A 25,128-nucleotide genomic window follows, 5' to 3' on the forward strand; every position below is an offset into this window, starting at 1 on the left:
AGTGTATAACACAGAGCCGTGAAAATAAAAATAATCTTTTTTTCCTCAAAAAATGATTTTTTAGCCCGCTATTTTTTATTTTCACAATGGTAACAGGAGAAATTGTACCCCAAAAGTTGTTGTCCAGTTTGTCCTGAGTACGCTGGTACCCCATATGTGGGGGGGGGGGGAAACCACTGTTTGGGCACACGCCAGGGCTCGGAAGGGAAGTAGTGACGTTTTGAAATACTGACTTGATGGAATGGTCTGCGGGCGTCATGTTACGTTTGCAGAGCCTCTGATGTGCCTAAACAGTGGAAACCCCCCACAAGTGACCCCATTTTGGAAATTAGACCACCCAAAGAACTTATCTAGATGTGTGGTGAGCACTTTGAAACCCCAAGTGCTTCACAGAAGTTTATAACGCAGAGCCATGAAAATCAAAAAATGATTTTTTAGCTCCCAATTTTTTATTTTCCCAAGGGTAACAGGAGAAATTAGACCCCCAAAGTTGTTGTGCAATTTTTCCTGAGTACGCTGATACCCCATATGTGGGGGTAAACCACTGTTTGGGCATACATCGGGGCTCGGAATGGAGGGAGTGCTGTTTGACATTTTGAACGCAAAATTGGCTGGAACAAATCGTGGCGCCATGTCGCGTTCGGAGACCCTGTGATGTGCCTAAACAGTCGAAACCCCTCAATTCCAACTCTAACCCCAATACATCCCTAACTCTAACCCCAATACATCCCTAACTCTAACCCAACCCTAATCATAACCCTAACCACAAGCCCAACCCCCAACTTCAATCCCAACCCCCAACTTCAATCCCAACCCCCAACTTCAATCCCAACCCCCAACTTCAATCCCAACCCCCAACTTCAATCCCAACCCCCAACTTCAATCCCAACCCCCAACTTCAATCCCAACCCCCAACTTCAATCCCAACCCCCAACTTCAATCCCAACCCCCAACTTCAATCCCAACCCTAATTCTAACCCTAACTTCAATCCTAACCCTAAATGGAAGAAAAAAAATATTTTTTTTAATTTTATTACTTGTGCCTGTCTATGGGGGTGATAAACGGGGGGTGTATTTACTTTTTTTTTTTCATTTTGATCACTGTGAGAGTGTATCTCAGTGATCAAAATGAGAAATGAACGGGCAGCCGGCAAATTCATGGGCGCCGCCATCTTGGACAATGGCAGGTGCACTGCGCATACGCCCGGCATTTTGCAAGATGGCGGTGCCCATCATCTGGACGTCGGGACACCGGGAGCCATTGGAGGTACCGGGGGGGGGGGAGCGATAGGAAGGGGGAGCAGATGATGACGGCGGCGACCGATCGCTGCCGTCCATCGGTGTTGGGGGGGTGGTCGTGTGTCGGTGTCCAGCCATCGGCCATGGCTGGATTGTAATATTTCACCAAATTTCATTGGTGAAATATTACAAATCGCTCTGATTGGCTGTTTCACTTTTAACAGCCAATCAGAGCTATCGTAGGCACGTGGGGGCTAAGCCACGCCCCCTGGGATTAACCATAGAGTGTCCTCTGTGTGTGGGTCGGGTGACCTCTTTCAGTGTCCCCGGTCACCCGACCCGCAGGAGGGCGATTTATAGCATGACGCCTACGTAGGCGTCATGGGTCGTGAAGGGGTTAAGGAAACTAGTGTATATACCCTGTAACATTATACTTTTCAAGAAAGGCATCCAGTCCCTTCTTAAATTTTAGTAGGGATTCATTACAATATAATATGGCAGAGAGTTCCATAGTCTCACTGCTCTTGCAGTAAAGAATCCGCGTCTCTGATTATGCTTAAACCTTCTTTCCTCCAGACGTAGAGGATGCCCCCTTGTCCCCGTCACAGGTCTAAGAGGAAAAAGATTAGAAAGGCCTTTCTACTGTTCCCGCATATATTTATACATTGTAATAAGATCACCCTTAAGCCTTTGTTTTTCCAAACTAAATAACCCCAAATGTAATAACCTGTCTTGGTATTGCAGACCCTCCAGTTCTCTAATAACCTTGGTCGCGCTTCTCTGCACCCGCTTCAGTTCAGCTATGTCTTTCTTATACACTGGAGACCAGAACTGTACGCAGTATTCTAAGTGTGGTCGCACTAGTGACTTATATAGAGGTAAAATTATGTTCTCCTCATGAGCATCTATGCCTCTTTTAATGCATCCCATTATTTTATTTGCCTTAGCAACTGACTGACACTGGCCACTAAATGCGAGTTTGTCATCCACCCATACACCCAGGTCTTTTTCAGTGACAGTTTTGCCCAGTGTTTTACAATTAAGCACAAAATTATACATCTTGTTCGTTCTACCCAAGTGCATGACCTTACATTTATCCCCATTAAAGCTCATTTGCCATTTATCAGCCCAAGCTTCTAGTTTACATAAATCCTCCTGTAATATAAAATTGTCCTCCTCTGTATTGATTAGCCGGCAGAGTTTAGTGTCATCTGCAAATATTGAAATTCTACTCTGTATGCCCCCTACAAGGTTATTAATAAATATGTTAAAAAGAATCGGGCCCAATACTGACCCCTGTGGTACCCCACTGCTAACCGTGACCCAGTCCGAGTGTGCTAGATTAATAATACATATTTTCCCCTATCCCCATTGTTCTCATTTTATGTATCAACCTTTTGTGTGGCACCGTATCAAAAGCTTTTGAAAAGTCCATGTACACCACGTCCACTGCATTCCCTTGGTCCAGTTCGGAACTTACCTCTTCATAAAAGCTTATCAGATTAATCTGACAGGAACTGTCCCTCGTAAACCCATGTTGATATTGGGTCATGAAGTTATTCTTCAGATACTCCAGTATAGTATCTCTTAGAAAACCCTCCAGGATTTTACCCACAGTTGAGGTTAAACTTACTGGCCTATAATTTCCAAGTTCAGTTTTTGTCCCCTTTATGAATATTGGCACCACATTTGCTATACGCCAGTCCTGTGGTACAGACCCTGTTATTATGGAATCTTTAAAGATTAAAAATAATAGTCTATGACTGTGCTTAATTCCTGCAGTACTCGGGGGTGTATCCCATCCGGGCCTGGGCATGTCAATTTTAGTGATTTTTAGACGCTGTCATACTTCCTGCTGGGTTAAGCAGGTGACATTTAATGGAGAATTTTTTATCCCTGATCATGTTATCCATCATGGGATTTTCTTGTGTAAATACTGTTTAAAAAAAGTCATTTAGCATATTGGCTTTTTCCTCATCCACCATTTCACCCAGACTATTTTTAAGGGGACCAACACTATCATTTTTTAGCTTCTTACTATTTATTGAGCTCCTTACAGCTCTATTTAACCATAGTGGTCTCCTCCTATTTCTAGCATGTTTATTCCCATACGGTATATATTGTGCACTTATTCCCATACGGTATATATTGTGCACAGGTCCTATTCAGGATGCTAATAAACGTCTCCCATTTTCTTTGTGTATTTTTAGGTCTCAGGATATCGTCCCAGTTAATTGCACCAAGATCATCTCTCATCCGTTGGAAATTCCTGTAGTGTCCTTGTAACCCCTCTACTACACATCTTATTAAAGGACACATGAAAAATTATTATTTTGTGATCACTGTTACCCAAGTGACCCCCAACCCTTATATTTGATATGCGGTCTGGCCTGTTGGTTAATATTAGGTCTAGCAGTGCCCCCCCTCTTGTTGGGTCCTGAACCAGTTGTGAAAGGTAATTGTCTCTCATAGTTGTCAGAAACCTATTACCTTTGCTGGAACTGCAGGTTTCGGTTCCCCAATGTATTTCAGGGTAGTTGAAGTCCCCCATAATAATGACTTCTCCTCGAGTCGCAGCTTCATTTATTTTCTTTATGAGGATATTCTCTGTTGCTTCCATTATTTTTGGGGACTAATAACAAACCCCTATCAGTAATTTATTATTTTCCCCCCTCCCCTTTATCTCCACCCACAGGGACTCTACATTTTCATTAGATTCATATATTATCACGCAGGATGGGTTTTAAGGATGATTTTACATATAAACACACGCCTCCCCCTCGCTTATTTGTTAGGTCATTTCTGAACAGACTATAGCCCTGTAAATTAACAGCACAGTCATGGCTCTCGTCCAGCCATGTCTCAGATATCCCCACCATGTCATAATTATGTTCCAACAACATTAACTCCAATTCCTCCATTTTGTTGGCGAGGCTTCTGGCATTAGTATACATGCACTTTGTGTATCTCTCTTTACCTCTATTCTTTCTTAAATTATTAACTGTTCTAACCCCACCCCCCATGCCACCCCCAATTTCATTATTTGTGCCCAGGTCTCTATCTGCACTGTCTTCCCCTCCTATAAAAGGAATACCTTCCCCCCGTCCCTAGTGTAAACACTCCTCCAACCTTCTAGCCATTTTCTCCCCCAGCACAGCTGCACCCTCCCCATTGAGGTGCAGCCCGTCCCTAGCGTAGAACCTGTAGCCAACTGACAAGTCGGCCCAGTTCTGCAGGAACCCAAGCCCCTCCTTCCTACACCAATTCCTGAGCCACTTATTAACCTCCCTAACCTCCCGTTGCCTCTCTGGCGTGGCACAGGAAGTATTTCCGAAAATACCACCTTGGAGGTCCTTGCTTTAAGCTTGCAGCCTAATTCCCTGAAATCATCTTTAAGGACCTTCCACCTACCTCTATCTTTGTCATTTGTGCCAATGTGCACCATGACCGCTGGATCCTCACCAGCCCCTCCCAGCAATCTGTCAACTCGATCAGCGATGTGTCGGACTCGAGCGCCAGGTAGGCAGCACACCGTTCGACGATCCTTGTCTTTGTGACAGATTGCCCTATCTATTCCGCTAATAATTGAGTCCCCCACTACCAACACCTGTCTGGCCTGCCCTACTCTCCTATTTTCCCCCTTACTGGAGCAGACACTCCTCCGGCTTTCAAAGGACATGCCTTGCTGCAGCAGTGCTACTCCTGCACTAACACTCCCCGCATCTGCCAACCTAGCAAACTTATTGGGGTGTGCCATATCAGGACTAGCCTCCCTGGTGCTCTTCCCTCTACCCCGCCTTCTGTCACCCAGCTAGCTGCTTCACTGTCCTGCAGCTCCAACCTAGCATTCCCCCCCCCCCCCCCCATCTATCCCATTGAGCATCTGCTCAGTGAGCAGAAGACTCCTTTCTATATTGTCTATGGATCTCAGTGTTGCCAGCTGCACATTTAGATCCAGCATCTGGGCTTCCAAATGCACAACGTGCTCACATCTCGCACAGCAGTATGCACCCTCGACCGGCTGTTCAAGGATTTCATACATGTGGCAAGATGTGCACTGGATGGGATTGGCAATAGTGGAGCACATCCTAATGGGGATTGCACCAGACAGAAAAGATAAGCAAAAAAAAAATAAAAAATTAATAAAATATAACAGCAATTCAGTAATACCTTCCTTGGAAACTCCCTGAATCCAAAGTCACTGAATCACAAGTCACACACTTACCACAGTTCGCACTTACGCTCAGGTCACAATCAGCTCGTTCACACTTGCTCAGGCAGATGATTTAAAAGACATTTTTTTTTCCCCCCTTTTACCAGCACACGACCCTGCTGCTCAATGCACTTCGGAGACATCATCGAGGTTACTGCCGGTTGCTGACGCTGCGTTTCCAGCCGGGCTGAACTGCGGTGATCTTGGTGAGATCCCTGCTTGCACCGTTAGAAAGTATAACTGTGCAGAGGACAGTTCACAGGGAGAATTTCACTGCAGTGAATTGGAACTGTGGTGAACTCTCCTCTGCACTGTAAAACTTTCTTATGGTGATGGTGGGGATCTCACCGAGGTCATCGCAGTTTGACGCAGCTGGGAACGCAGCCTCAGTGACCGGCAGTAACCTCGATGACGTCACCGCTAGTCACTGACACTATGCTCGCAGCAGTTCATTTTACCGCCGATCAGACGCAGTGACAGGCGACAAAGACCCAGTGCTCAAGGGGGCTGAACCTGAACAGTAACACGGACTTCCTCGTGATTTCTGTGTTTGGTGTCCAGATCTGAACAGTAGATGTTCAGTAAAGGCATCAAACTTTAATGTTTGGGTTCGCCCATCTCTAGTTATCACCTGTAAGGAAGTAAGGGTTCAATAAAGCTGAAAAGCACAGCTCCCTTCAAAGTGTAGTGGCCACAATCTGGTTCTGCAGATCTGTTCCTATTTAAGAAATCAGGAGTTAAGTTCTTGGCAATGGATGCTTCACATTGAGCGGAGCAGTCAGTCTGCCTTCAACAGCTGACTGGTGGAGGTGCCAGGTATCAAGCCTCTACTGATCTGATGTTGATGACTTATACAGAGTCAATGTTACATGCCTAGAAAACCCCTTTAACTCATATAGAAGTAACTGTATAAATGAACAGTAGATTACACATAGTAATTGCACACATGGCATAATACATACTTACCTCTGGGTAATTCTGACCAAAGGATTCTAGAGGGAGAAAAAAAAAAAAAAAAAAAATGATGCCAAGATTATCATAGACATTAAGATGACGTAAGGCTTGCCCTCCCTTCTAGCAGCATGCAGCCTCACAGAGAAATTATCTGCAGCTTCAACCACCCTCCACTACTTACTGCATTACAGTACGGGGTTTTTTGTTGCTGAACAGGTTGCTAAACATTTAGAAAGTGGAGACAGAACTAGAATCTTGAGGGAACAGTGATTTTAGACTGATGAAAGGTAAGAAAGGTGACAATTCTAATAAAATATATTAGGTTCATTAAACCACATGTTCTACCGATGTCTGGGGAAAAAAGGAGACAATAGGAAATTTTGTTTCAAGAATTCCTTTTATTATTCACAAAGTTGCCAAGAATAGAAATGAGCTTTAGTCACCCACTACTACCTCTCTGCTGCTGCCTCCAGTCTTTGGTGACAAGCTACATCCATGACAATACAACATGTCATTGCTACAACCAATCACTGTAAGGGTCATTACATGGTAACTTACGTGACATTCACAAGCCAAAAACTGAGTTAATAATGGCTACAGACTGTTCTTTGAAGGCAGGCACAAAAATGAATGAATATATATTGTACATTACACTATTCTCAATGGATTTCAACACAGTTTGATTTTTCAACAATACAAATTAAAAACAAAATACAGTGTTATTACTTGCTAACTTACATTACAACAAAATGTAGTAACTTACGTTACAAAGCTGATGGTAACTTACGTTACATTACTTCATATGAGAAGTAAACTTACTGTAACGTAAGTTACTAACTGTGTTGCAACGTAAGTTATCAAGGAATGACCCGTAACTGTCTTCAGTGGTCACGCTCTGTACTCGTAGCATCAACCTTGCAGCTTGTCCACAAAGAATGGAAGGGGCAGCGGTGGGGACGCAGAACTGAAGTGCCATGGGTAAGTGTAGTTGGATATGCAATAAACAAAAATTCAGGTCAACCATTTAAAGGGAATCTCTGGGAATACAAAAAAGAAAGAATGAAAATGTCATAGCTAAACTTAATCAGCAAGTCATTTTTCCCATGGAGAAATCAGTATAGCATTAAAACAGATGTGGTCTTGTTACACGGCTAGAAACCAGATTGTTAATAGGTCAGATGCCTGTGAGTATGTGCAGTTGGCTGCTCCACTGGTATGACTGGGTGATGGCTTATCTCCAGGTCACAGCAGCCACCGGGATTCAGATAGATCATGAGGACAGCAGAGTGAGCAGCTTCTTCTTACCTCCGCAACCCTGATATCTCCAGTGTTACCACCAGAAATACACGGTCAACAGCAATGTGACCTGCCTAATCTTACCTCAGTACCCCTGGTGGCTCCAGTATTAGATCAGAAAGACAGGGGGCAGCAATGTGAGCAGCCTCATCTTACTACAGCAGTTATAATCTCCAGTATTAGATTACGTAGACAGAAGTGTGAATATCCTTTACTTACCTGAGAATGCACACACTCTGTGATGCCCCTGCAGTACATTCCCCCCATACACACAGTAAGATGCCCACACACACTATGATGCCCCTACAGTACATTCCCCCCAATACACACAGTAAGATGCCCACACACACTATGATGCCCCTACAGTATATTCCCCCCATACACACAGTAAGATGCCCACACAATGATTCCCCTACAGTACATTTCCCCCCATACACAGTAAAATGCCCACACAATGATTCCCCTACAGTACATTTCCCCCCATACACAGTAAAATGCCCACACACACACACTATGATGCCTCTAAAGTACATCCCCCCATACACACAATAAGATGCCCACACACACACACACACTATGACGCCTCTACAGTACATCCCCCCATACACACAGTATGATGCCCCTACAGTACATTCCCCCCATACACACAGTAAGATGCCCACACAATGATTCCCCTACAGTACATTTCCCCCCATACACAGTAAAATGCCCACACACACTATGATGCCTCTAAAGTACATCCCCCCCATACACACAATAAGATGCCCACACACACTATGATGCCTCTACAGTACATCCCCCCATACACACAGTAAGATGCCCACACACACACACACACACACTATGATGCCCAGTAAGATGCCCACACACACTATGATGCCCAGTAAGATGCCCACACACACTATGATGCCCAGTAAGATGCCCACACACGCTATGATGCCCCTACAGTACATTCCCCCCATACACACAATGATTCCCCTACAGTACATTCCCCCCATACACACAATGATTCCCCTACAGTACATTCCCCCACACAGTATAATGCCCCCTACATTACATCCTCCTAATACCCAGTAGGATGCCCAAGAGTATACAGTACATCCTCCTCACAGTATAATGGTAACATTATACAACAGCAGAGGTCGCATAACATAATTAACTGCAGGATAAAAATACTCTTCCAAGCTTGTCTGAGGAGTATCTTTAACCAATGAGGAGTATATGGGTGTAATTTGGGAGTTTGGCTTCACACACTATTCTGATGCTCACTAGACAGGTTTCCTGTGCTGTTCCTTTAAGACATGAAGCTGGCTATACAAAAGATAGGTGTCCTCTGAATGATCATTCAGCTGAAGGTTGTCTCTACCAACTTCCACATACACAGGAAAGATCGACTCAGCCAACCGCGGGAGGCACAAATTCAGTCCTTTCAGGGCGAGGCTGCAAATCCCTGTTCTCAGGACTCCAACATCCTGATCTCATTATCTCTGGGCATCCAAGTCAGACCCCAGCAGTCACAAAAAATGGTCACTATCCGATAGGGTATAACTTGGTTTATTTTATTGTTTCTATCTGGATATAACCCTTTATGAGTAGAGTAAGGTCCAGTCATAGAGACTGCATATACCGATGTGCAGAGCTGAACTTAACATTTCATTCTGTGGCTGCATTCTTATGAGAAATAACCTGCAGTATTACGCAAAACTGCTGAGAAAACATGGTATAGAAATGTTTGTGCCCAATCAGCTCTGCTACATCTCAGCAGAAAATCTCCACTACCTTATCCTAACTTAATACAGTGTAAACAGTTGACAAATTTGACACCGAAACATCTGTGCACATTATTACCTTACAATATTTGTAGGGTTGGCCTGCAGCATAAATTTCACTCTGCTACATCTGAATACTCAATTTTACAATATGATCTGTGATTTTATGTAGAGATGAGTTTGTGTTTCAGTCTTATGTAACACTACAGACAGTATTGTACAAATTGCATAGATGTAGCAGAGTTACAGTGCCTTGCGAAAGTATTCGGCCCCCTGGAACTCTTCAACCTTTTCCCACATATCATGCTTCAAACATAAAGATACCAAATGTAAATTTTTGGTGAAGAATCAACAAGTGGGACACAATAGTGAAGTTGAACAAAATTTATTGATTATTTTAAATTTTTGTGGAACTTCAAAAACTGAAAAGTGGGGCGTGCAATATTATTCGGCCCCTTTAACTTAATCCTTTGTTGCGCCACCTTTTGCTGCGATTAAGCTGCAAGTCGCTTGAGGTATGTCTCTATCAGTTTTGTACATCGAGAGACTGAAATTCTTGCCCATTCTTCCTTGGCAAACAGCTCGAGCTCAGTGTAGTTTGATGGAGATCGTTTGTGAACAGCAGTTTTCAGCTCTTTCCACAGATTCTCGATTGGATTCAGGTCTGGACTTTGTCTTGACCATTCTAACACCTGGATACGTTTATTGTAAACCATTCCATTGTAGATTTTGCTTTGTTTGGGATCATTGTCTTGTTGGAAGACAAATCTTGGTCCCAGTCTCGGGTCTTTTGCAGACTAACAGGTTTTCTACAAGAATGGTCCTGCATTTGGCTCCATCCATCTTCCCATCAATTTTAACCATCTTCCCTGTCCCTGCTGAAGAAAAGCAGGCCCAAACCATGATGCTGCCACCACCATGTTTGACAGTGGGGATGGTGTGTTCAAGGTGAGGAGCTGTGTTGCCTTTACGCCAAACATATCGTTTGGAATTGTTGCCAAAAAGTTCGATTTTGGTTTCATCTGACCAGAGCACCTTCTTCCACATGTTTGGTGTGTTTCCCAGGTGGCTTGTTGTAAACTTTAAACGACACATTTTACGGATATCTTTGAGAAATGGTTTTCTTCTTGCCACTCTTCAATAAAGACCAGATTTGTGCAGTGTACGACTGATTGTTGCCCTATGGACAGACTGTCCCACCTCAGCTGTAGATCTCTGCAGTTCATCCAGAGTGATCATGGGCCTCATGGCTACATCTCTGATCAGTCTTCTCCTTGTTTGGGATGAAAGTTTAGAGGGACGGCCGGGTCTTGGTAGATTTGCAGTGGTATGATACTCCTTCCATTTCAATATGGTCGCTTGCACAGTGCTCCTTGGGATGTTTAAAGTTTTGAAAATCATTTTGTATCCAAATCCGGCTTTAAACTTCTCCACAACAGTATCACGGACCTGCCTGTTGTGTTCCTTCATCTTCATGATGCTCTCTGTGCATCAAACAGAACCCTGAGACTATCACAGGGCAGGTGCATTTATACGGAGACTTGATTAGACACAGGTGGATTATATTTATCATCATAAGTCATTTAGGACAACATTGGATCATTCACAGATCCACAATGAACTTCTGGAGTTTGCTGCACTGAAAGTAAAGGGGCCGTATAATATTGCACGCTCACTTTTCAGGTTTTGAATTTCCACAAAAATTTAAAATAACCAATAAATTTCGTTCCACTTAACAATTGTGTCCCACTTGTTGATTCTACACCAAAAATTTACATTTGGTATCTTTATGTTTGAAGCATGATATGTGGGAAAAGTTGAAAAGTCCCAGGGGGCCGAATACTTTTGCAAGGCAATGTAAGTGTGTCCTACAAAAAAAAAAAAAAAAAAAAAGAAATAATGTAATATCAGTGTGCCCAAATGTAGATGAAAGGATCCATAAACTCAGCTCTGCTATGTCTGACATACTATGATGTTGCATTTCAGTTTATCACTAGTTGGGTTACCTGCAGTCCTCTGTAAAGCCACAGAAGATGATGTATTGCGGTGTCATGTAGTTTACAGCTCTCTGGCTTTACCTAGGCCAGGTCAGTAAGCAGAAGAAGGTCTTTCCTCATGTGAAGGAATATGTACGCGAGGCTTCTCTTGAACGCAGGCGCAGCCTGGTATTTCAGTCAAGCTGTCGTTAAAGGCCTGTTATCTAGGAAACTTGCACAAGTGTTATTGTGACCTCAGCTCCACAGGATATTCCCCCACGCACAGTAAGATACCCCCACAGCCCTCCATACAGGATGTAGGGTCAATATCCCACATTGTCCCCACATCCACACTTACAAAGTTTCATGCCCCCAAAGTGCACAATACAGAGAATGATTCTCCCACAGCTACCCTTTACACAGTATAAATGTCCCATACAGAGAATGCTGCTCCCAGTCAGCCTTACACAGTATGATGCCCCCTAGAGATAACGCTCCCACAGCCATCCTTAAGGTACTGTCCACACTTAGTGATGTACCAGCGATCCCGACCAGCGATATGACGCAGTCAGGATCGCTGGTACATCGCTAAGTGGTCGCTAGTGAGCTGCCACACAGGCAGATCTCACCAGCGACATAGCAGGGGTCAGGGGTCGCTACTTACCTGTCAGACGGGGCGATCCTGACATCCTCCCGCCCGCGTCCACGCTCGTCGCTACAGCAGGAAGCCCAGCAAGACGTTGAAGACGAGAAACAGTCCAGGACGTTCTCGCGCGATCAGCGATAACCAGCGGGGGAGCGGTCGGAGGTATCAGACATAGCGATATCGCTAGCAATATCGCTGCTACGTCTCAAAAACCAGGACACCCCCACACAATAGGACACCCCCTACAGAGAATAAGTGAGAATAAAGGCCCCGTCTCACTAAGCGATCTCAGTAGCGAGATCGCTGCTGAGTCAAAACTTTTGTGACGTAACAGCGATCTCACCAGCGAGATCGCTGTGTGTGACAGCGAGCGGCCCCCCTCCCGGTATCGCTGGAAGAAACCTCCAGACATTTCTTTGGTCGCTGGTCTCCCGCTGGCCAGCACGCATCGCTGTGTGTGACAGGCGGGAGACCAGCGATCAGGTGTAAAAAATATAGTTATTCTCACCTTCCGACGTCCCGTTCAGCCATCCTGCCTCTCTCCACGCTCCGGTCCCAGTGATCCTTTGCACGAATGACCGCGAGACTTTGTTATCCCTCGAGACCGTGACATCTCGCAGTCATTCTCGCAAAGGATCACTGGGACCGGAGCGTGGAGAGAGGCAGGATGGCTGAACGGGACGTCGGAAGGTGAGAATAACTATATTTTTTATTTTGATTCTATTTTTTACAGGGATGGCCAGCGATGCCGGGCGCTCGGCATCGCTGTGCTGATCGCTGGTAAAGCTGTCTGTGTGACAGCTCACCAGCGATTACATAGCGACTTACTAGCGATCCTGACACCTTGATATCGGTGTAGGGATCGCTGGTAAGTCGCTTAGTGTGACGGGGCCTTAAGTCTCCCTTGACCACTTCACCACCTGGCTACTCCATTTCCTTTCTGCTGACATGCCCGCCATCATCATGGGCGATTTCAACATCCCCATTGACACTTCCATGCCGGCTTCCTCTAAACTTCTATCGCTCACGGCTTCCCTCGGCCTCACTCAATGGTCCTCTGCGGCCACTCACAAAGATGATCACACGCTGGACCTTATCTTCACCCGTTTCTGCTCCCTCACTAATCTCAATAACTCACCCCTCCCCCTGTCTGACCACAACCTACTGACATTCTCTTCCCTCTCCTCTCCCACTGCGCAACCCCCGCTCCACAAACTCGCTCACCCTCGCAGGAATCTCACACACCTCAATTTGCAATCACTCTCTGAGTTCCTTCTCCCTCTTAAAGACATAGCTTCACTTCATGACACAGATGCTGCTGCCACTTTTTATAACACCACAATAACAGCAACACTTAATTCGGCTGCCACCCTCACGCAGAGCAAAACTCGAACAATCAACAGGCAGCCCTGGCTGACCAGCCTGACCAAAGAACTGCGACGGGTTTCCAGGGCTGCTGAGCGGAGATGGAAGAGAACCCACTCTACTGAGCACTTCAGCGCATACAAGCAGTCCCTTGCCAGCTTTAAGTCCACGCTCTCTGCTGCAAAACAAACTTCGCATCTCTCATATCCTCCCTGTCTCACAACCCTAAACAGCTCTTCAACACTTTCAATTCGCTACTCCGTCCCACAGCACCTCCTACCTCTCATTTCTGCTTTAGACTTTGCCTCCTTCTTTAAGCAAGATCGATACGATCAAAGCTTTGGCCTGCAGCCCCCAATGCTCCCCTCAGCCGCTCAACCCTGTCCTGCAAAAGCGAGCTTCTCCACCCTTCTGTCAAGATCACACCTCACCACTTGTGCCCTCGACCAGCTCCCTTCCCACCTCATCCCTAACTTGGCCACAGTCTTCATCCCAACTCTAACACACCTCTTCAACCTTTCACTTACAAATGGTATCTTTCCCTCATCCTTCAAACATGCCTCAAATCACTCCCATCCTCAAAAAGTCCTCCCTTGACCCATCCTCTGTGTCTAACTATCGTCCGATATCTCTTCTCCCTTACGCCTCAAAACTACTGGAACAGCATGCATATCTTGAACTGTCCTCCCACCTCTCCTCCTGTTCCCTCTTTGACCGGTTACAATCTGGCTTCCGACCGCATCACTCAACTGAAATTGCCCTAACTAAAGTCACTAACGACTTACTAACCGCCAAGAGCAAGCGACACTACTCTGTCCTTCTCCTGGACCTGTCCTCTGCCTTCGACACTGTGGACCATTCCCTCCTGCTACAGATTCTCTCATCTCTTGGCATCACAGACTTGGCCCTATCCTAGATCTCATCATACCTAACAGACCGAACATTTAGTGTCTCCCTCTCACACAGCACCTCCTTACCTCGCCCCCTGTCTGTCGGTGTTCCTCAAGGTTCAGTCCTAGGACCCCTACTATTCTCCATCTACACCTTCGGCCTGGTGCAGCTCATAGAATCCTACGGTTCGCAGTATCACCTCTATGCCGATGACACGCATATCTACCTATCTGGACCCGACCTCACCTCAGGGATATCCCTGAAGAAGGTGCCAGGAAGGGCGCCGAAACGCGTAGGAAGGAATAAAGAAGTACTTTGTTACAACATCTTGCATCCCAGGTGATTTTGTGGACTCAGCAGCGCGGACTGTGGCACACCTTGCTTCCCATATTCTCTTACACAGTAGGAGGCCCCCTACAGAGGATAAGGCTCCCACAGTCATGCTTACACAGTAGGAGGCCCCCTACAGAGGATAAGGCTCCCACAGTCATGCTTACACAGTAGGAGGCCCCCTACAGAGGATAAGGCTCCCACAGTCATCCTTACACAGTAGGAGGCCCCCTACAGAGGATAAGGCTCCCACAGTCATCCTTACACAGTAGGAGGCCCCCTACAGAGGATAAGGCTCCCACAGTCATCCTTACACAGTAGGAGGCCCCCTACAGAGGATAAGGCTCCCACAGTCATCCTTACACAGGAGGCCCCCTACAGAGGATAAGGCTCCCACAGTCATCCTTACACAGTAGGAGGCCCCCTACAGAGGATAAGGCTCCCACAGTCATCCTTACACAGTAGGAGGCCCCCTACAGAGGATAAGGCTCCCACAGTCATCCTTACACAGTAGGAGGCCCCCTACAGAGGATAATGCTCCCACAGTCATCCTTACACAGTAGGAGGCCCCCTACAGAGGATAATGCTCCCACAGTCATCCTTACACAGTAGGAGGCCCCCTACAGAGGATAATGCTCCCACAGTCATCCTTACACAGTAGGAGGCCCCCTACAGAGGATAATGCTCCCACAGTCATCCTTACACAGTAGGAGGCCCCCTACAGAGGATAATGCTCCCACAGTCATCCTTACACAGTAGGCCGCCCCCTACAGAGGATAATGCTCCCACAGTCATCCTTACACAGTAGGCCGCCCCCTACAGAGGATAATGCTCCCACAGTCATCCTTACACAGTAGGCCGCCCCCTACAGAGGATAATGCTCCCACAGTCATCCTTACACAGTAGGCCGCCCCCTACAGAGGATAATGCTCCCACAGTCATCCTTACACAGTAGGAGGCCCCCTACAGAGGATAAGGCTCCCACAGTCATCCTTACACAGTAGGAGGCCCCCTACAGAGGATAATGCTCCCACAGTCATCCTTATACAGTAGGCCGCCCCCTACAGAGGATAATGCTCCCACAGTCATCCTTATACAGTAGGCCGCCCCCTACAGAGGATAATGCTCCCACAGTCATCCTTACACAGTAGGCCGCCCCCTACAGAGGATAATGCTCCCACAGTCATCCTTACACAGTAGGAGGCCCCCTACAGAGGATAATGCTCCCACAGTCATCCTTACACAGTAGGCCGCCCCCTACAGAGGATAATGCTCCCACAGTCATCCTTACACAGTAGGCCGCCCCCTACAGAGGATAATGCTCCCACAGTCATCCTTACACAGTAGGCCGCCCCCTACAGAGGATAATGCTCCCACAGTCATCCTTACACAGTAGGAGGCCCCCTACAGAGGATAATGCTCCCACAGTCATCCTTACACAGTAGGCCGCCCCCTACAGAGGATAATGCTCCCACAGTCATCCTTACACAGTAGGCCGCCCCCTACAGAGGATAATGCTCCCACAGTCATCCTTACACAGTAGGAGGCCCCCTACAGAGGATAATGCTCCCACAGTCACTCTTAAGGCCCCGTCACACTAAGCGACTCACCAGCGATCCCGACACCGATATGAAGGTGTCAGGATCGCTGGTAAGTCGCTATGTGATCGCTGGTGAGCTGTCACACAGACAGCTTCACCAGCGATCAGCACAGCGATGCCGAGCGCCCGGCATCGCTGGCTATCGCTGTAGAAAATAGTATCAAAATAAAAAATATAGTTATTCTCACCTTCCGACGTCCTGTTCAGCCATCCCACCTCTCTCCACGCTCCGGTCCCAGTGATCCTTTGCACGAATGACCGCGAGATGTCACGGTCTCGCGGGATAACAAAGTCTCGCGGTCATTCATGCAAAGGATCACTGGGACCGGAGCGTGGAGAGAGGCAGGATGGCTGAACGGGACATCGGAAGGTGAGAATAACTATATCTTTTTTTTTTTTATTATTATTTTTTTTACACCTGATCGCTGGTCTCCCGCTGTCACACACAGCGATGCGTGCTGGCCAGCGGGAGACCAGCGACCAAAGAAATGTCCAGAGGTTTCTTGCAGCGATCAGCGATACCGGCAGGGGGGCCGCTCGCTGATCGCTGTCGCACACAGTGATCTCACTGGTGAGATCGCTGTTACGTCACAAAAGTTGTGACTCAGCAGCGATCTCGCTACCGAGATTGCTTAGTGTGACGGGGCCTTTACACTGTATGATGCCCCCTACAGAGAACTAACATATTAAGACAGATTTCTGTCAGTGCAGTTAGAAAGGTATGACTTGCTAAAAGTATCCAGGAATTTATTAATAATGACTTTTTTTCTTCTATTCCCAGAGAACCACTTGAAGGAACATTTATATGCAGAGCTTCTTATACCCAAGCTTAGCAACAACTGATGCAGCCAGAAGCTGGAGGTGTTGGGCAACACAACTATGATGTAGTGACTGTGCAGTGATCACTGGGTCTCCGGTAACAGACCCCACCGACCATGGAGTGATGGGACAGTCTCACTACACGCTCTAATATGAACGTGAATGTTACTGCAGTCATTGCTCCCCTGTCTGCGGTCTATAAGCCTCCATCTCTGCTGACACTACTTCTCCATGTCAGCGACTAATAATGACCGATCTAACAGTTGTGATCTGTGCGATAACCCGACATTACCCGGCACTGCCCAGCGGCTGAATGATCACACCGCGGGCAGTCAGCGGTCGGGCCGCCCATGTCCCGTTCATCTTTCATACATCCCGCTCCTTTGCTCTTCCATTGTTGCGCTTACCCAGTAACTCCAAATTCATGGCTCCGGTTTTCACCTAAAGCTCCGAAGCTTCACCGCCGCCCCGGAACCGGGGCCGCCGCCTCCCGAACGTCAGTGACGAAATGTATATATATATGAAAAGGGGCTGCTGTATACCGCCTCCGAACGGCAACAAAAGAGTTCAATCAGGCAAATGCAGGGCAGCTATGAGGTCTGAAAACGGGCAACTACGGAAGCCAGCCTGGGGCTTCCCAGGCTGTACAGCACAGATTGGTGTCCCCATCACTAAACTGGCAACGGCTAAAAGGTTCCATGCGATTGCACGTTCCTATCAAAGCCCTGCGAAACATGGAGGCGCGGAGCCACAAACACTGTAACCAAAGGCTGGAAAAGGCAAAGCAATAAGTGAAGAGAACCTACCTAATGTGTCTGTCTAATATACCTGTCTATTTCATATCTATTTATCTATCTACCTACTTACCTATCTATATCTATAGATCTATCTAAATATCCCATATCTATCTGTCGATCTATCTATCCATTACATATCTATCTATTCCATATCTATCAGTATATCTAAACATAGTGCCTGGTATGCATTAGTGTACTTATTTTTTACAGAAACCAAAACAATAAAATGTGCAATGACTAAATGAATAAGAAGTAATCAAAGAGTCTTTTTGAAATAATTTGTCAAAGAGGGAATAAATATCCAAAATAACAAACAAAGCCAACAATGGTGGGTGACAAAGCATTGTTGAAACACGTTGGGTGTTTGGTGGGTGAGCATTATTTTGCCTGCATTATTGTATGCACTGTTTGCACTTTACATTATTTATTTTATCGGTCTTCAATATTATTGGGTTAGTCATGAATTTACCCTTTGGCCGGGGTCACACTTGCGAGTGTGATGTGAGAAACTCACATCAATACCTGGCACTGCTGCCGGCACTCGGGACCGGAGTGGGCAGCTGCATAGAAGTACACGCAGCTGAACGCTCCACTCCAAGTGCCGGCGGCAGTGCCAGGTATTGTTGCAAGAGTCTCACGCGAGTTTCTCGCATTGTACTCGCAAGTCTGACCCCGGCCTTTGACTGCACGTCATGGTTTTCACGTCACTTATATTTGAGGAACAATCCACTACCCAATATTTATAGACTTTGTGACAAATATGAAGGGTTATGTATTGAATATATTTTTTTTAACTAGGTGTCCTTATGTATTGCTTTGATTCTTGGAGGGGTCATTCCATTTCAAGCGAATCAATGCAATTTTCCTCTAAGTTTTTAATTTTTATGAGATTTTGTTCTTCGGTAACAGTGTGTTAGAAAATGCAAAATGTGAAGAAAAAAACCCATTCCACTCAGAACTATATAGGTTTCCACCTGTCACAAAAAAATCTTTGTTAACATTTTACTATGCAAAAGTTTGAAAACCATTTCCAAAAAATCAATATATAACATTTTCAAAAAATTCACGTGTGCACCCTATGCTCCTAGCCACATCTGTACCAAAATTCAAATTGGGATCGCAAGGGAATTATACATGAAAGATTTAGATTAGTTGATGGGACTTGACTAGGGACATTAAAAAGATACAGCAGTAATCGGCGTCTTCTACTGTATTTTTTACTGAATATACTCAGTCTTAGTGTCAGATAGTTGAAGGCCTCACTAATTTTTTTTTTTTTTTTTTTTACTGAAGTCCATGTAGTAGGTTTGTTTGTTATTTTACCAAATTTTTATATGTGGATGAGCCCCTAATACATTTCAAGGGGAGGCTCAAAGGTGGCAATACCTGCCCAGAAAGAGGGTCAGGTATGGTATTAAACTCTAAAAGCTGTGCAAGATTACCTCAGATTACACCCACCGGTTTAGCGTTTATGAAGGTAAAGACACTTGGACTGAACCCCCTGAATGTCCCCCTGTCTTGGGAGTGAGTGGGAAAATTGTGTGGAATTTGGTGCACTCGCTGCTAGATCAAGGTTATCACCTCTACGTAGACAACTTTTATACCGGCTTCCCACTGTTCAAGTCCCTCTCTGTGCAAGCTACCACAGCCTGCAGTACTGTCCACAAAAATCAGAGAGGCCTCCCTAAGACGATAATTGGGCAGCTGCTCAGAAAGGGTGAAAGCAGAGCCCAATGTAGGGACAACATGCTGGTGACCAAATACAAGAAGGATGTTCTTTTCTTGACCACAATACATAGCGATGGCAGCACCCCCACCACCCAACAAGGTACATCTACAGAGGTCCACAAACCAAACTGTGTACTCAGTACAACAAGAACATGGGGGGAGTTGATCTCTCTCATCAAGTTCTCCAGCTGTACAGTGCCACGAGAAAAGCCAAGATGTGGTACAAGAAGCTGGCCGTGCACAACGTACAGATGGCAATGTACAAAGCTTACGTGCCATCACGATATGCAGGACAGACCGGTATACTTACCTTCACTTCCAGGAGGTATTGATCAAAGCCCTAATCTTTGGGAATCAGAAAGGAACGGGCCCCAGTACTTGAAGAACTGAAGGTACTCGTATCGTACCAGGTCAACATTTCCCCGAGCAAGTCCCTTAAAACCACAAAGAAAGGAAGGTCACAAAAATAGGTGTCGAGTGTGTTACAGAAGGGAGATACACAAGGACATCACTTATAAATGTGACACCTGCCCCAACAAACCTGGCCTGTGTATAAAAGAATACATTAAACTGTACCACACATCCATGGACTACTAAATTCATTTCTGACTTACACAACTCATGTATGCCAACCTCATGTATCTTACACAAGTAACATATGCCAACCTGACGTACACTACACAGCTCACTTATGCCAACCTGACATACACTACACAACTCATGTATGCCAACCTCATGCACGCTGTACAACTTACGTATGCCACTACATTATAAAATTCACACACCAGAAAACACTAGATCAGTTCCAAAATGGGGTCACTTGTTGGGGTCTTGACAAGACAAGACATCTGAAGACCATTCCATAAAAGTCTGCGTTCCTAAATGTCATTCCTTTCCTAGTAGTTTTCCTTCACATATGGGCTATCCATGTACTCAGGAGAAATTGCACAATAGATTTTGGGGTCCATTTTCTCCTGTTACCCTTGTGAAAATAAAACAAATTGGAACTAAAACATTTTTGTTGAAAAAAATTAGATTTTTTTTATTTTCAAGACTCACTGTTATAATTTTCTGTGAAGCATCTGGGGGTTCAAGGTGCTCAACACACATCTAAATGAATTCCTTGATAGATCTAGTTTTGAAAATGGGTTCACTAGTGGGAGATTGCTACTGTTTAGGCACATCACGGGCTCACCAAGTGCGACATTACGCCCGCAAACCATTCCATCAATGTCTGCATTCCAAAACGTCACACCTTCCCTTCCGAGCCCTGACATGCGCCAAACAGTAATTTTCCCTCCACATATGAGTTATCAGCGTACTCAGGAGAAATTGCACATCAGATTTTGGCGTCATAGAATCATAGCTTGGAAGAGTTAGAAGTGACCTCCTGGGTCATCTGGTCCAACCCCCTGCTCAATGCAGGATTCACTAAATCATCCCAAACAGATGTCTGTCCAGCCTCTGTTTTAAGATTTCCATTGAAGGAGAATTCACCGCCTCACATGGCAGCTTGTTCCATTCGTTGATCACCCTCACTGTCAAAAAGATTTTTCTAATATCTAATCTGTGTCTCCTCCCATTCAGTTTCATCCCATTGCTTCTAGTCTTTCCTTGTGAAAATGAGAATAAAGCTGATCCCTATACAGTATGACAGCTCTTAAGATATTTGTAAATAGCTATTAACCCCTTACCTACAATTGACGTAATATTCCGTCCATGTGACCATGGACCTAATTACCATGGACGGAATATTACGTCATCGCGATCAGCGGCGCCCACGTGGTGAGCGCCGCTGATCGCGGCCGAGTGTCAGCTAATTATCATAGCTGACACCCGGCACAATGTGCCAGGGGCGGTCACGGACCGCCCCCGACACGTTAACCCCTTGCACACCGCGATCAAACGCGATCGCGGTGTACCGGGGGTTAAAGGGAAGCATCGGCAGGGAGGGGGCTCCCTCCGTGCTTCCCTGAGCCCCCCACGGCAGCGCAATGTGCAGCGCTGCTGCGGGGGGCTCTTTCCCTACAGGCCCCCGGATCCAAGATGGCGACGGGGGCCTGCAGGGAGCTGACTTCCTCACTGCCTGCAAAGCGCAGGCATGAGGAAGTCTGCAGCAGTGCCTGTGACAGATCGCTGATCTGTCACAGTGATCTGTGATGTGACAGATCAGCGATCTGTCACAGGACAGTGATGTCCCACCTGGGACAAGGTAATAAAGTAAAAAAAAAAAAAAGTGTTAAAAATAATTAAAAAAAAATCGCTAAATAAATTAGTAAAAAAAAAAAAAAATATTCCCCAATAAATCCATTTTTTCAAAATAAAAAAAAACAAAAACAATAAAAGTACACATATTTGGTATCACCGCGTCCGTAATGACCTGCCCTATAAAACTGTCCCATTAGTTAACCCCTTTAGCGAACCCTTTAAAAAATAAAATTAAAAAACGAAGCAAAAAATAATGATTTATTATCATACCACTGAACAAAAAGTGCAATAACGCGCGATCAAAAAGACGCATATAAATATCCATGGTACCGCTGAAAACGTCATCTTGTCCCGCAAAAAACGAGCCACCATACAGCATCATCCGCAAAAAAATAAAAGTTATAGCTCGCAGAATAAAGCGATACAAAAATAATTATTTTTTATATAAAATTGTTTTCATTGCAAAAAAACGACAAAACATAAAAAAACGACCTAAATGAGGTATTGCTGTAACCGTACTGACCCGAAGAATAAAAACGCGTTATCAATTTTACCGCACGCGGAACGGTGTAAACACACCTCCCAAAAGAAATTCATGAAACGCTGGTTTTTGTTCATTCTGCGTCCCAAAAATCGGAATAAAAAGCGATCAAAAAATGTCACGTGCCCGAAAATGGTACCGATAAAAACGTCAACTCGTCCCGCAAAAAATAAGACCTCACATGACTCGGTGGGTCAAAATACGGAAAAATTATAGCTCACAATATGTGGTGATGCAAAAACTATTTTTACAATAAAAAGCGTCTTTTAGCGTGCGACAGCCGCCAAACATAAAAACCGCCATAAATCGTAAATCAAACCCCCCGCTATCACCCCCTTAGTTAGGGAAAAATAATAAAACTAAAAGAAAATGTATTTATTTCCATTTTCCCGCTAGGGTAAGGGTTAGGGTAGGGTTAGGGTTAGGGCTAGGGTTAGGGCTAGGGTTAGGGCTAGGGTTAGGGCTAGGGCTCAGATTAGGGTTAGGGGTGTGTTGAGGTTAGGGTTGGAGTTATAATTGGGGGTTTCCACTGTTTGGGCACATCAGGTGCTCTCCAAAGGCAACATGGCGTCTGATCTCAATTCCAGCCAATTCTGCGTTGAAAAAGTCAAATGGTGCTCCTTCCCTTCCAAGCTCTGCCATGTGCCCAAACAGTGTTTTACCCCCACATGTAGGGTATCAGCCTACTCAGGACAAATTACAAAACAACTTTTGGGGTCCAATTTCTCCTGTTACCCTTAGGAAAATAAAAAATTGGGGGCAAAAATATAATTTTGCGGAAAAAAATGTTTTTTTATTTTCACGCCCAGGCGTTATAAACTTCTGTGAAGCACTTGGGGGTTCAAAGTGCTCTCCACACATCTAGATAAGCTCCGTGGGGGGTCTAGTTTCCAAAATGGGGTCACTTGTGGGGAGTTTCAATAGTTTAGGTACATCCGGGGCTCTCCAAACGCACATGACACCCGCATACCAATCCATCAAAGTCTGCATTCCAAAACGTCACTACTTCCCTTCCGAGCCCCGACGTGTGCCCATACAGTAGTTTTCTCCCACATATGAGGTATCAGCGTACTCAGGACAAATTGGACAACAACTTTTGGGGTCCAATTTCTCCTGTTACCCTTGGGAAAATAAAAAAAATGGGGACTAAAAGATGATGTTTGTTGAAAAAATACGATATTTTTATTTTCACGCCCGGTCGTTATAAACTTCTGTGAAGCACTGGGGGGTTCAACGTGCTCACCACACATCTAGATAAGTTCATTAGGGGGTCTAGTTTCCAAAATGGAGTCACTTGTGGGGGGTTTCCACTGTTTAGGTACATCAGGGGCTCTCCAAATGCACATGACACCCGCAGACCAATCCATCAAAGTCTGCATTCCAAAACGTTACTACTTCCCTTCCGAGCCCCGACGTGTGCCCATACAGTAGTTTTCTCCCACATATGAGGTATCAGCGTACTCAGGACAAATTGGACAACAACTTTTGGGGTCCAATTTCTCCTGTTACCCTTGGGAAAATAAAAAAATGGGGACTAAAATATCATGTTTGTGGAAAAAATACGAATTTTTTATTTTCACGCCCCGACGTTATAAACTTCAGTGAAGCACTGGGGGGTTCAAAGTGCTCACCACACATCTAGATAAGTTCCTTGGGGGGTCTAGTTTCCAAAATGGTGTCATTTGTGGGGGGTTTCTACTGTTTTGGTACATCAGGGGCCTTCCTAACGCGACATGGTGTCCGATCTCAATTCCAGCCAAAAACGTCAAATGGCGCTGCTTCCCTTCCGAGCTCTGCCATGCGCCCAAATAGTGGTTTACCCCCACATGTGGGGTATCAGCGCACTCAGGATAAATTGCACAATATCTTTTAGGGTCCTGTTACTTTTGGAAAAATAAGAATTGAGGGTGAAAAGATCATTATTGTGGAAAAAATATGATTTTTTAATTGTACTGCTGTATGTTATAAACTTCTGTGAAGCCCTTGGGGGTTCAAAGTTCTCACCACACATCTAGATAAGTTCCTTGGGGGGTCTAGATTCCAAAATGGTGTCATTTGTGGGGGGTTTCCACTGTTTTGGTACATCAGGGGTTTTCCAATCGCGACATGGTGTCCGATCTCAATTCTAGCCAAAAACGTCAAATGGCGCTGCTTCCCTTCCGAGCTCTGCTATGCGCCCAAATAGTCATTTACACCCACATATGGGGTATCAGCGTACTCAGGACAAATTGCACAATAACTTTTAGGGTCCTGTTACCCTTGGAAAAATAAAAATTGGGGGTGAAAAGATCATTTTTGTGGAAAAAATATGATTTTTTAATTGTACCGCTGTACGTTATAAACTTCTGTGAAGCCCTTGTGGGTTCAAAGTTCTCACCACATATCTAGATAAGTTCCTTGGGGGGTCTAGTTTCCAAAATGGGGTCACTTGGGGGGTTTCCACTGTTTAGGTACATCAGGGGCTCTCCAAACGCGACATGGCGTCCGATCTGAATTCCAGCCAATTTTGCATTGAAAAAGTCAAACGGCGCTCCTTCCCTACTGAGGTCTGCCATGCGCCGAAACAGTGGTTCCCCCCCACATATCAGGTATCAGCGTACTCAGGACAAATTGCACAATAACTTTTGCAGTCCAATTTCTCCTGTTACCCTTGGTAAAATAAAGAAAATTGAACCTGAAGTATTTTTTTTGTGAAAAAAAGTTAAATGTTCATTTTTTTTTAATATTCAAAAAATTCCTGTGACGCACCTAAAGGG

General features: G+C 45.3%; 1 protein-coding gene across 2 annotated transcripts in view; it reads right to left on the reverse strand.

The window, feature by feature from the left end:
• The window catches only part of RBBP5 (RB binding protein 5, histone lysine methyltransferase complex subunit), a 58,867-nt gene extending 41,122 nt beyond the window's left edge, over window positions 1-17,745 (reverse strand). The window contains exons 1-2 of one of the 2 annotated variants that reach the window (XM_073587194.1): window positions 17,506-17,745; window positions 6,419-6,444 (exon numbers count right to left, since the gene is read on the reverse strand). In XM_073587194.1, the coding sequence (XP_073443295.1) occupies window positions 6,419-6,444; window positions 17,506-17,524 (45 nt within the window). In that variant the 5' untranslated portion in view covers window positions 17,525-17,745. The remainder of the gene's footprint in view (window positions 1-6,418; window positions 6,445-17,505) is intronic. The other variant, XM_073587195.1, reaches the window with a different exon arrangement.
• Between the last annotated feature and the right edge of the window lie 7,383 nt (window positions 17,746-25,128).

The sequence above is a fragment of the Dendrobates tinctorius genome, unplaced genomic scaffold, assembly GCF_039654945.1.
Source record: "Dendrobates tinctorius isolate UK_male_01 unplaced genomic scaffold, ASM3965494v1 ptg000098l, whole genome shotgun sequence".
Classification (NCBI taxonomy): Eukaryota; Metazoa; Chordata; class Amphibia; order Anura; family Dendrobatidae; genus Dendrobates; species Dendrobates tinctorius.